The sequence below is a fragment of the Akebia trifoliata genome, chromosome 11 (genome assembly GCF_017979445.1).
Source record: "Akebia trifoliata isolate Shusen 1 chromosome 11, ASM1797944v1, whole genome shotgun sequence".
Lineage (NCBI taxonomy): Eukaryota > Viridiplantae > Streptophyta > Magnoliopsida > Ranunculales > Lardizabalaceae > Akebia > Akebia trifoliata.
In genome coordinates this window covers 23,635,944-23,648,274 of record NC_141385.1, presented here as the reverse complement: position 1 = coordinate 23,648,274, position 12,331 = coordinate 23,635,944, and the positions used below count along the sequence as shown (strand labels likewise).

At 37.1% G+C, this 12,331-nt stretch overlaps 1 protein-coding gene across 1 annotated transcript; it reads right to left on the bottom strand.

The window, feature by feature from the left end:
• Positions 1-8,573: 8,573 nt before the first annotated feature.
• Positions 8,574-9,158, bottom strand: LOC147391152 (uncharacterized). Its single transcript, XM_086459018.1, has one exon. The coding sequence runs from the start codon at positions 9,156-9,158 to the stop codon at positions 8,574-8,576; it is 585 nt and encodes a 194-aa protein (XP_086315144.1).
• Between the last annotated feature and the right edge of the window lie 3,173 nt (positions 9,159-12,331).

The window sequence follows — 12,331 nt, the reverse complement described above, 5'->3', positions numbered from 1 at the left end:
GTAACATTATCTTTGAATATCCGTTCACCAACCTACACATAACACAACATTGTAAAATATAGACATCGAGTGTGACTGACATTTTACAGTTTAATACCATTTTTCCAATTTTATTTTTTATTTTTACCATTTTCAATCTCTCAAATAAAATATCCACTTTCTGATACTCATCAACTCAATATGAGTTAGTTGAATATTAAAATATTTTTTCAAATATGAAATTCATTTTTATCAATAACATTGAAAAAGTACAAAACTTAGATCAAAACGGGGTCCGAGCGGTGCACAGGACCCAACTGACGAAAATTACCCATTGAAATATCCTACCCACGTATAATTTGTTATAAAATACAATTAAACATATCAAATATGCAAGTTCTGGCGTGAATTTGAAATAACCAATTGAATTCTATATTTTTGGAAACTCACCACAAATTTTTAATAAAATCCTAAATGCAATTTTCACAATATGCGATTATTAATATAAATTGAGAGTTCCTTACTATCTCTAGGCAACGAAATTAAAACACGTGCACAAAAATTGAGGTGATCGGCATGGAAATCGAGGAGGTTCAAACTTCAAGGCGGGTGATTTTTGAGTTTGACCCAATGATTTTGAAGATCTTGATGCCGTCGTCATTTCTTCCTTCTGCGATCGAGGACGGTTTGACCCCGAAATAGACGAAATTCGAGGTCGAAGTTTTGAAAATCCCGTATATATATACGACTGATTTTTGACGATACGAGATGAAAGAGAAGATGAAACGAAGAGATCTTGGGTGGGTTTTGTAGATGTCGAGGCTACGGATCTTTTTTCCTTCTGTGTTGGTCGTCGAAAGCGGGCCATTCGTGACGAATTTGAGTTGGAAAATCGGGAAAAAACCAATTTTTTTTCTAAATTCATTGGTTGGTTTTGATTAGTTTAAACTGATAAATAGTAAAAAAAATTAATAAAAATTTATTTATATAAATCTTGGGATGAAATCGGTATTTTGCCTATTATTTTGATCGACGATAACTTGACCATCCAAACTCCAAAATTGACAAATGAATATTCTATTTTATCTAATTTTTCGTTCCGGGTCTAATGGTATATTCAATTTCTATAAATTTTATCGCTAACAAAAATTTATATTTTTTGCCTGAGGTGACCCCTAAAATTGACGTCATTTTCATTTTTGACGATAATTCGACTCTCTGCACTTCAAAAATGATAAATAAATAGTTCATATTCAATAATTTTTCGTTACGAACCCAATGGTGTAATCGAATCTTAATAATTCTTTCTCTAGCAAAAAATCACTATTTTAGCCTAGTCCGACTCGATAATTGAGTATTTTACAACTTTTATGTTCGAACTCGCATTTGAGCGTGCTTACAGGAGAAAATATGTTTTTCTATCATTTTGAATCCAATGGTAAGGTCAGATTTCTTTAAAAATGATTAGAAACCTCCTAAAATTTTACCCCTAAGTCCCACTTTCAAGATTTTATCAATATTTCACTATTTATTTTTCTCGAGATACGAATTGAAAACGCGGGATTTTACATATGATATCCTAGGATGAATGGTTGCTATATTAAATTCTTATGTAGTATGAGATGTATAAGGGATTAATATCACAAATGATATCCAAGAGTTTCATGTGGCACCTCGCCAAAACGCTAACACAAGTCCCGAGGTCAAGCCTTGAAGTATAGACAGTTTCTTCTTCTTATGTTAGTGTTTCACAGAAATCAAAAGTAAAGAAAAATTGATAAGCTAATAACTAATAAATTCTGTATATAACAATGTTCAAAAATATTCAAGATGCAGAAGACAATAAATTACGAATATCATAGAATTTGATCAGAGTTGCACAAAAAGGTGGAAATATATAGAATTACAAAAATTTTCTCACTCTAACATGGACATAGCATTCGGTCCCAAAAAGAACATATACCACTCCTAGGACGATCAGACTCCTAGAAGAAGTAGTCATGATGCTCACCGAGTAACAGATTCTGATCGTCGGTATGACCCACCAAATAATCCTCACTAGACAGCTCTACGACTGCCTCTTCGGTTGCAGGCTCTAAAGCTAAAAAAAATAGGAAGTTAAGGGTGAGTAATAATAGTTACCCAATAGGTCCACAAATAGCTCCTACTAATAACCTCACCTAACATGTACGAAAAAGCATACTGAAACATTTCAATACATGCAAGTTTGACTATTAAAACTATGGTTAACTTGTACGTATAGCCAGGGATGAGCAACTAAACAGTTTTAAAGATTCACATGGCATCAATCATCATAACTCACTATACATTTTCATTTGTTATACAATTATGATTTATCACATTGAAATAACAAGCATGCTTTGCCGTTTATAATTTAAAATATAACAACAAATACATATTACAAAATGATGGAGTAGTTGAATTAGAGAGTTGGGATTCACAACTGGATCGCTCCCCAATAGGGATATGATGTTACAACATAAATCTGACTTTTAGTTCTTGATTTTGTGGTCGGTCGCTGCTCTTACCACACCAGTAACCATTTATCCAGCTCAGGCGAGCCATTTGACGTGACTGTAAGTAATGGGTCTTTTTTCAATGTGTCAGAACGTTCGACTACTACTAGATTGTTAGTGATCATTAACAAATCATTTTCGTCTATTCCTATCAGGCGTACATGTGATTCCCAAAGTAAACACTCCATTCGTATACGATCACCTTTACAATACACGTTCACTAGTAAAGGTAGAAGGGAATGGACCTAGATTCCAGTTGTGACTCCACTCTCATACGCGTCCCATACCACATTGGTGATCCCTATCGTACATCCTAGGATAGTACACCACTTCGGATGATATGATGCACTATCCCTTTAGGCATTCACATAATCTTTAACAGCTCACAAAATAACTATGTATATATATATATATATATATATATATATATATATATATATATATTATTTTTATTTCAAAACAAATGAGAAATTAACAAAACAGGGTTGAGAATGGATATCCAATTTCCTACCATGCAATTGTAGCCACCCCGCATAAAATAAATAATAGTACTCGGAGCCTCTGTGCCAACATAAATTTAAATAAACATGCAACCGTTTCATTGTCCCAAGATATCCCTTCACCAATCTACATATAACATACAACGTAAAATGCAGATATCACCCCTCGGTGAGATTCTATCATTTTACCGATTCATCCCCTTCCCATTCTGTCGTGTTTTTACTTCTCGACTTTTCAAACCAAATATTTCTTTTTCAAGCTTGAAAATTCACTTTGATCATTCGATCGAAAAACTATCCAATTTTTGTTAAAACGGGGTCCTAGTAGGTATACGAAAGCAAACTTCCAAAATTGGAAAAGTTTGTGAAAATTTGGCCAAGTGTCGAAAATTTGATTATTTTCAAAGTTGTCAAAATTGAAAACGGATTTTTATAAATAAAGGCTCTCGACAAGATGAGAATGGCCATGTAATTTTGAAACCTAACTCAAAGTAATACAAAAGATATTACAAGAATTCTTGAAACACTCCTACTATGACGAAATTTTATTTATTTTTTTCAAGCTTATTTGAAAGAGTTACGGGGCCCGTAAGTAGTCGTTTTGGCATGTTAAAAGTATGAGGAATCCAAAATTAATATTAAAAAAAAATTTGGGCACTTTTTTGCTTTTCACGGTGGTACCGTGACTAAGGCATAGTGGATCACAGTGATAACGTGGACAAGGCACTGTGGCACCGTGACTGATTACGGTGGAATTGTTAGAACGCTTAAAACTTCAAATTTTTCCATTTTTTCATCGTTTCTTCAAGTTTTTCAATCGTTTTCGATTCTAATAATCCACCCACGGAAATAATAATTAAATCATGATAAAATACATCAAATACCTTAGTTCTAACATGAATTTGAAATATTTACAACAATATTCTACGATTTTTAAAACACAAAATAAGTTTCGAAGCATTGAGAATTCCCTACTTGGTTTGTGGTTGTCAATGGTTATGAACCAACACCAAGGGTCAATGTTCGGTGGCTCGAAGTTTCAAAAGTGGTTGAACTCGGGTGTTGACGGTCGGCTTGGTCGTGAAACCCTCTTTGAAAGTGTTCTTCCCCTTTCCAATGACGATGAACGACTCTTCCTTGATTTAGATAAGACTCTAAGTGGGTATAGACGAACCTACTTGCTGATTTTTATGCGAGAACAATAGAAAGAAAAGAAAATGAAGGTTAAACGGGTTGAAAGTGTGGAGTTCGTCGATGCCGACGACTTTCTCTCCTTCGTCGATGATTAACTCGGACTCATTTGCGATAAATCTTGATGGGAAGGGTTGAAATCCTAGGTTTGGAAAATGGATTGATTCTTTGTGAGTTGGAGAGGAAAACGTGAATAAAAGAATGACTTGGTTCTTTTTATAATAAAAGCTGAGGGTATTTTTATATTTTTCCTTCGTTTCTATTTTCGACAAAATCATGATTATTCGAACTCGAAAAATGACACATGAGTATTCCATTTTGAATAATTTTTCATTACGGACCTCATGGTGTCATCAAATTTTTCTGATTCTTCCTCTAGCGAAAATTTATTATTTTGGGTCCCACTTAACACGAAATTCGAGAATTTTATAATTTTCTCATCTGAACTCGAATTTGAATGCTCTTACAGACTAAAGTATATATTTCAATCATTTTGAACCTAATGGAGGAGTTAAAATTTGTTAAAAATGAACAAACTAAAATTTGAGTATTCTACCATAAGTTTTTCTTTTAAAATTTTATCGAAATTCACAATTAGATTTCCTCGAGATACAAATTAAAAACTCGGGGTGTTACATTCTCCCCCCTAATAAAAATTTCGTGCTCAAAATTGAAATCATACCTTATTCTCTGAATAGTTCCGGATACTTAGCCTGCATCTCAACTTCTTTTTCCTAAGTGACTTCTTTATGTTATGGTGCCTCCACAATAACTTAACTAGAGGGATAAATTTTGATCTAAGTTGCTTTACTCTCCTATCTAGTACTTGTACTGCACTTTTTTCATAGGATACGTCTTCATCTACTTCTAAATTCTGCAAGTCGACCACGTGTGAAGGGTCTGGTAAGTATTTCTTCATCATGGACACGTGGAACACATTGTGAACTTGCTCAAGCTGTAGGGATATAATCAATCGGTATGCCACTGGACCTATCCGCTCAATTATCTCAAATGGTCCTTCAAATCACAATTTTAATTTGCCCTTCACGCCAAATGTAGAGATCCCTCTTCGAGGCGATACCTTCAAGAACACTTGATCCCCAACTTGAAATTTCAAAGGTCTGCGCCGCTTGTCTGCATAGCTTTTCTGTCCACTCTGAGCAATTTTTAGTCTGTCCCGTATAATTCATACTATTTTAGTAGTTTCCTCAACAATTTCAGGCCCTAATACCATGGCATCTCCTGTTTCTGCCCAACATATCAGTGATCGATATGGCCTACCGTATAAAGCCTCAAATGGTGCCATGCCGATACTAGCTTGGAAGTTGTTATTATAGGAGAATTCCACCAATGGTAAGTGACGCTTCCAATTCCCTCAAAATCCAAAACACATGCCCGCAATATGTCTTCTAAAATTTGAATTACTCACTCAGACTATCCATCAGACTGTGGGTGAAATGTTGTGCTGAAGTTCAACAGAGTACCCATTGCTTTGTGCAGACTCTCCTAGAATCGGGAAGTAAATCTAGGATCCCTATTTGACATGATAGAAACTGGCACTCCATATAGTCGTACTATCTCAGTTATGTAGATCTGGTTCAGTCTATCAATGCTGAATGAGACTCGGATTGGGATGAAATGTGCAGATTTTGGCAGTCGATCCACAATCACCCATATAGAATTCGACCCATAACTAGCTCTTAGTAACCCCACTACAAAATCCATGGTCACGTGTTCCTATTTCCATTCCGCTATAGGTAATGGTTGGAGAAAGCCTGCTGAGTTACGGTGTTCTGCCTTGACTTGCTGGCAGGTTAGGCATCTACCTAGATATTCTGCAATTACCTTCTTCATACCCGGAAGACTAGAAATTCTTTCGCAGGTCTCTATACATCTTCGTGCCTCTTAGGTGAATTGAATATTGGGAACGGTGTGCCTCGCCTAGTATGTCGGACCTCAATTGCGAGTCCTGCGATATCCACATCCTACTTCGAAATCTGAGAACCTTATTTGATCCTTTCGACCAATCTAGGTCGATCAAGTTCCTAGCTCTCAGCTCATATTCTCCCCATCTTCATCTACTTTTTGGGCCTCCTTAATTCGTGCTATTAACTCATTTTCAATTCTCAATGTACCTAGATACATGTGCGATCTAAACTTTTCCCTTGGAGTCTTCTGCGGCCTGTTCAAGCAATTGCCATTCTCTCACCATCATATGAGCTACAGTGTTTCTACTCAACATGTCGGCAACCACATTGACTTTCCCCGGGTGGTACTCAAGGGTAAAGTCGTAGTCCTTGAGATACTCCATCCAACGTCGTTGTCTCATGTTCAATTCTCGCTACGAGAATATATACTTGATGCTCTTATGATCAGAGACTATTTCAAACTTCACTCCGTATAGATAGTGTCTCCAAATGTGTAGTATGAACACTATAATGGCTAACTCAAGATCATGGACTGGATAATTTTTCTCATGATTCTTCAACTTTCTAGATGTATATGACACTATTTTCCCATATTGCATCAATATGGCTCCCAAACCAATCTCAGAAGCATCAGTAAGGATTATCAAGCTTTTACCTGGAATCGGAGATACTAAAATTAGAGCGGTCGTCAATCTTTTCTTCAATTCTTGAAATGTAGTCTTGTACTTGTCATCCCACTAAAATCGATATTTTTCTACATCAGTCTCGTCAACGGTGCTATAAGAGTGGATAATCCCTCAATAAACCTTCTATAGTAGTCGGCCATCCCAAGAAAACTTCTAATATCTATCACTATCTTAGGCTCTTTCCACATTAATACTATTCCAACCTTGGAGGGGTCTACTGCTATCCTTTCATTGGACACCACGTGTCCTAGGAATTTCACCTTCTAGAGTCAGAATTCACATTTGCTAAATTTGGCATATAGCTTATGCCCACGTAAAATCTATAATGTGATTCTGAAGTGTTTCTCGTGATCCTCTCTCAACTTAGAGTAAATTAGGATGTCATCTATGAACACAATGACAAACTTGTCGAGGTGCTCCCAAAATACCCGGTGCATTCGTCAGACCGAAAGGCATCACTAGATACTCAAAGTGTCCTAGCCTGGTCTAAAATGCAATCTTCGGAATATCCGCATCCCGGATTCTCAACTGGTGGTACCCAGATCGCAAATCGATCTTAGAGAAGTATTGGGCACCTTGTAGTTTGTCAAATAAATCATCGATGCGCGGAAGGGGGTACTTATTCTTGATGGTCACTTGATTTAACCTCCGATAGTCGATACATAATCAGAGTGACCCATCCTTTTTCTTGACAAACAAAATCTGTGCTCCCCAGGGTGAGGAACTTGGTCGAATAAATACCAAGTTAGTAAGCTCATCAATCTGCGCTTTTAACTATCGAGTTTTTACAGGGACCATTTAGTATGGTATGATGGAGATAGGCCCTATGCCTGGTACCAAATCAATATAAAATTCTATTTCATGACTTGGAGGCAAACCTGGTAATTCGTCTGGAAAAATATCCCCAAATTCCCTGACTACCTCTACCATATCCGGTGATGTCTCTAGCTCTACTATACTCAAAGTTCCCAACTAGTTCTATAAAGGACCGTCTCTTCTATATTTGGATCTTCGAACCTTGATTTTCAGGTATCCTGGCCTGCTAAAGACTACTGATCTCGTGAAACAATCCACATGGGTATGGTTCTGTATTAGCCAATCCATCCCCAATATGATATCAAAGCCGCAATTATCTAATGTCATAAGGTCGGTACTCATTTCCTGATCCTCTATCCTAATTATATAGTTTTGACACAATCTCTGGGCTATCTGTCGATTTCCCAACGGTATGGATAGTTTCATTACTTGGCCCGTGTCAAAAATCTCAAAGTCTAACAACTGTGCAATCTAGGTGAAAATATATGATCTAGAAGAGTCGGTATCAAACAAAATTCGAATCTTAATATTGGAAATCAAAATTATACCTTCTAACACCTCGTCTGAAATTGGTATCTCCTCTTGAGTCAAATGATACACCCTGCCCTGGGGTCTAAGAATCACCCTTGACTGGGGCTGTGATGAAGGGCAGTTATTCCTGATATGTTTTGTCTGCCTACACCCAAAGCATGTCAAAGGTCCCGTCTGTATAGCTTTCTGTGGGGCGGGTGGTCTCGAACTCTATCTGGTTGGTCCCCTTGGCCTTGCTGGCCTCACTGGAGCCCCAACTGGTCTATAACTCGACGGTGTAGAAGTTTGATACTGCAAATATGTGGGTCCAGAAGCACTCGGTCTCGAAAGCATCGGCCTTTTGGTCGGATCGATCCTAAGAGGAAAATAAGTTTGGGGTCGACTGGCCTGTCTCCTCGAAGTTTGTCACTCTATCTCCTTTAGCTCAACCCTCTGAGCTCGACTCACTGTGTCTCGATAGCTAGTAGTCTCAATCATTAACATCCTGGCCCTTAAGTAGGGTCGTAGTTCTCTAAAAAATCTACGAGCCTTTTGCAGATCGGTCGGAATGAGCTCAGGTGCATATCGTGATAATCTGGTAAATCTCAGCTCGTAATCCGTAACGGATAGATTGCCTTGCATCAAATTAGAAAATTCCTGATGCTTAATCTCTCGGGCCGTCTCAGATATGAATCTGTCCAGGAACATCCTTTCAAAACTGGCCTCCTTGAAGGGTCCATCTCCCAAAACATTTATCTTGGAATGCCACCAATGGTTGGTATCCCCGTCAAACTGAAAGGCAGCCACTAGTACCCACTGGTCTCTCAGGAACTGCATAGTACTTAAAATCTCTCGGGTCCTCAAAACCCACTTCTTGACCTCAATCGGGTCGGAAGAACCTCTATATCTGGGTGGACGTTGTCGTTGGAAGTTTGTAACCACATCTCCAGGTCTGTTTGAGTTTGGGGTAGGGGAGTTCTCGCGACTCTCAACGGCACAACCTTTGGTCATGGCTCCTGTGGTGGCTCATAGGATGGAATAGGGTCGGCTTCTTGTGAAGAAGCCTGGCGCTCCCTCAAATCAGTCACCTCATCGGCTAATTTAGCCTATGACTCGAGCATCTCCTCCCAAAACTTGTTCTGAGAATTAGCCTTCTGTCCCATAAACAACATTAGTTGTGCTATCGAATCGAGGGTCTGATCCGATGCTTGTCCCATCTCTATTGTGCCACGGCCTCTCCCTCGGCCTCTACTTCTGCCTCTACCTCGTCCGCTCATCTCATTTCTATTCATCAATAGCAAGGCATTTATTATCATCAGGCTAAAGTCATTCTTATGAAAGAATTAATCAATATCCTAAGGTAGGAATATAGCAATGAACACCATTTTCATTACTAACAGAAAGACCTTAGAATCTTAACTTAGTCTTACTAGGCTCTATGGACTCTAGACATAGAAGAACTTGTAATCCCAATATGGAACTACTAATGAGCTCTGATACTATTTGTGGCGTCTCGCCAAAACGCTTATACAAATCCGGAGGTCAAACCTCGAAGTTTAGACAGTTTTCTCTTCTTATGTTAGTGTTTCACGGAACTCAAAAACAAAAAAAAACTAATAAGCCAATAACCAATAAATCCTGTATATAACAATGTTCCAAAATATACAAGATGCGGAAGGCAATAAATTAATAATATCATAGAATTTGATCAGAGTTGCACAAAAAGGTGAAAATATACAGGATTACAAAAATTTCCTTACTTTAACATAGACCTAGCACTCTGTCCCAAATAGAACATATACTTTTTTCTAGGACAAACAGACTCCTAGTAGAAGTAGTCATGATGCTTATCGGGTAACGGAATCTGGTCATCGGTATGACTCACCAGATAATCCTCACTAGACGACTTTACAACTGCTTCTTCGACTACAGGCTCTGAAGCTAAAAAAAATAAGAAATAAAGGGTGAGTAACAATAGTTACCCAGTAGGTCTACAAATAGCCCCTACTAATAACCTCACCTAACATGTACGAATACGCATACTGAAACATTTTAATACATGCAAGTTTTACTGTTAAAACTACGGTTAACTGGTACGTATAGCCAAGGATGAGAAACTAAATAGTTTTAAAGATTTACATGGCATAAATTATCAGAACTCACTATACATTTTCATTTTGTTATACAATTATGATTTATCACATTGAAATAACAAGCATGCCTTGCAGTTTATAATTCAAAATATAACAACAAATACATAATACAAAATGGTGGAGTAGTGAAATTAAAGAGTTGGGATTCACGACTTGATCATTCCTAGTCGGGACATGATGTTATAATATAAATATGACTTTTAGTTCTTGATTTTGTGATTGGTCGCTGTTCTTACCACACTGGTAACCATTTATCCGGCTCAAGTGGGCCGTTTGACATGATCGTAAGCAATGAGTCTCTTTTCAATGTGTCACAACGTTCGACTACTACTAGATTGTTAATGATCACCGACCAATCATCTTCGTCAGGCGTATATGTGATTCCCAAAGTAAAGACTCTATTCATATACGACCACCTTTACAATACATGTTCACTAGTAAAGATAGAAGGGAATGGACTCAGATTTTAGTTGTGACTCCACTCTCATACGCGTCCCATACCACATATGAGCTTGGTGGTCTCTTCCGTACATCCTAGGATAGTACACCACTCCGGATGATATGATACACTATCCCTTCAGGCATTCACAGACTCTTTAATAGCTCACAAAATAGTTATGTATGTATATATATATCATTTTAATTTCAAAACAAAAGAAAAATTAACAAAATAGGATTGAGAATGGATATCCAGTTTCCTATCATATAACTGTGGTCACTCGGCGTAAAATAAACAGTAGTACTCGAAGCCTTTACACCAACATAAATTTAAATAAACATGCAACCCTTTCATTATCCCTATATATCCCTTCACCAACCTACATATAACATACAACGTAAAATGCAGACATCACCCCTTGGTGTGATTCTGCCATTTTAACAATTCATCCCGTTCCCATTCTGTCGTGTTTTTACTTCTTGACTTTTTAAACTAACTATTTCTTTTTTAAGCTTATAAATTCACTTTGATCATTCGATTGAAAAACTATCCATTTTTTGTTAAAACAGCGTCCCAGTAAGTATGCGAAGGTAAACTAACAAAATTGGAAAAATTGGTGAAAATTTGGCTAAGTGTTGGAAACTTGATTTTTTTCAAAGTTGTCAAAATAGAAAATGGGTTTTTGTAAATTAAGGCCCTCGAAAACATGAGAATGCCCATGTAATTTTTTAACCTAACTCAAAGTAATGCAAAAGATATCACACGAATTCTTGAAACATTCTCGTCCTAACGAATTTTTTTTTTCTTTTTGGCTCATTTGAAAGAGTTATGGGCCCATAGGTAGTCGTTTTGGCATGTTAAAAGTATGAGAAATGCAAAAAAATATCAAAAAATTTTTTAAAGAAATTTTTGGTTTTCACGGTGGCACCATGGACAAGGCACGGTAGCACTGTGACTATTCACATATATTTTCATTTTTTTCATCGTTTCTTTGAGTTTTTCACTCGTTTTTTACTCTAATAACCCACCCACGGATCTAATAATTAAACCATGATAAAATATATCAAATACCTTAGTTCTAAGATGAATTTGAAATAATTACACCAATATTCTACGATTTTTAAAACACAAAATAAGTTTCGAAGCATCCTTAAATGCAATTTTCTAGAAATCTTTAGTTACTAATAAAAGTTAAGAATCCCCTACTTGGTTCCTGGTTGTCAATGATGATGAACCAACACCAAGGGTCAATGTTTGACTGCTCGAAGTTTCGAAAGTGGTTGACTTAGGTGCTAACGGTCGGGTTGGTCGTGAAATTCTCTTTGAAGGTGTTCTTCCTCTTTCAAATGATGATGGATGACTCTTCCTTGATTTGGATGAGACTATAAGTGGGTATTGATGAACCTATTTGCTGATTTTTATGAGAGAACAAGAGAAAGAAAGGAAATGAAGGTTAAACGGGTTGAAGGTGTGGAGTTCGTCGATGCTGACTACTTTCTCTCCTTTGCTGATGATCAACTCGGACTCACTTATGATAGAACTTGATGGGAAGAGTTTAAACTCTAGGTTTGGAGAATGGACTGATTCTTTGT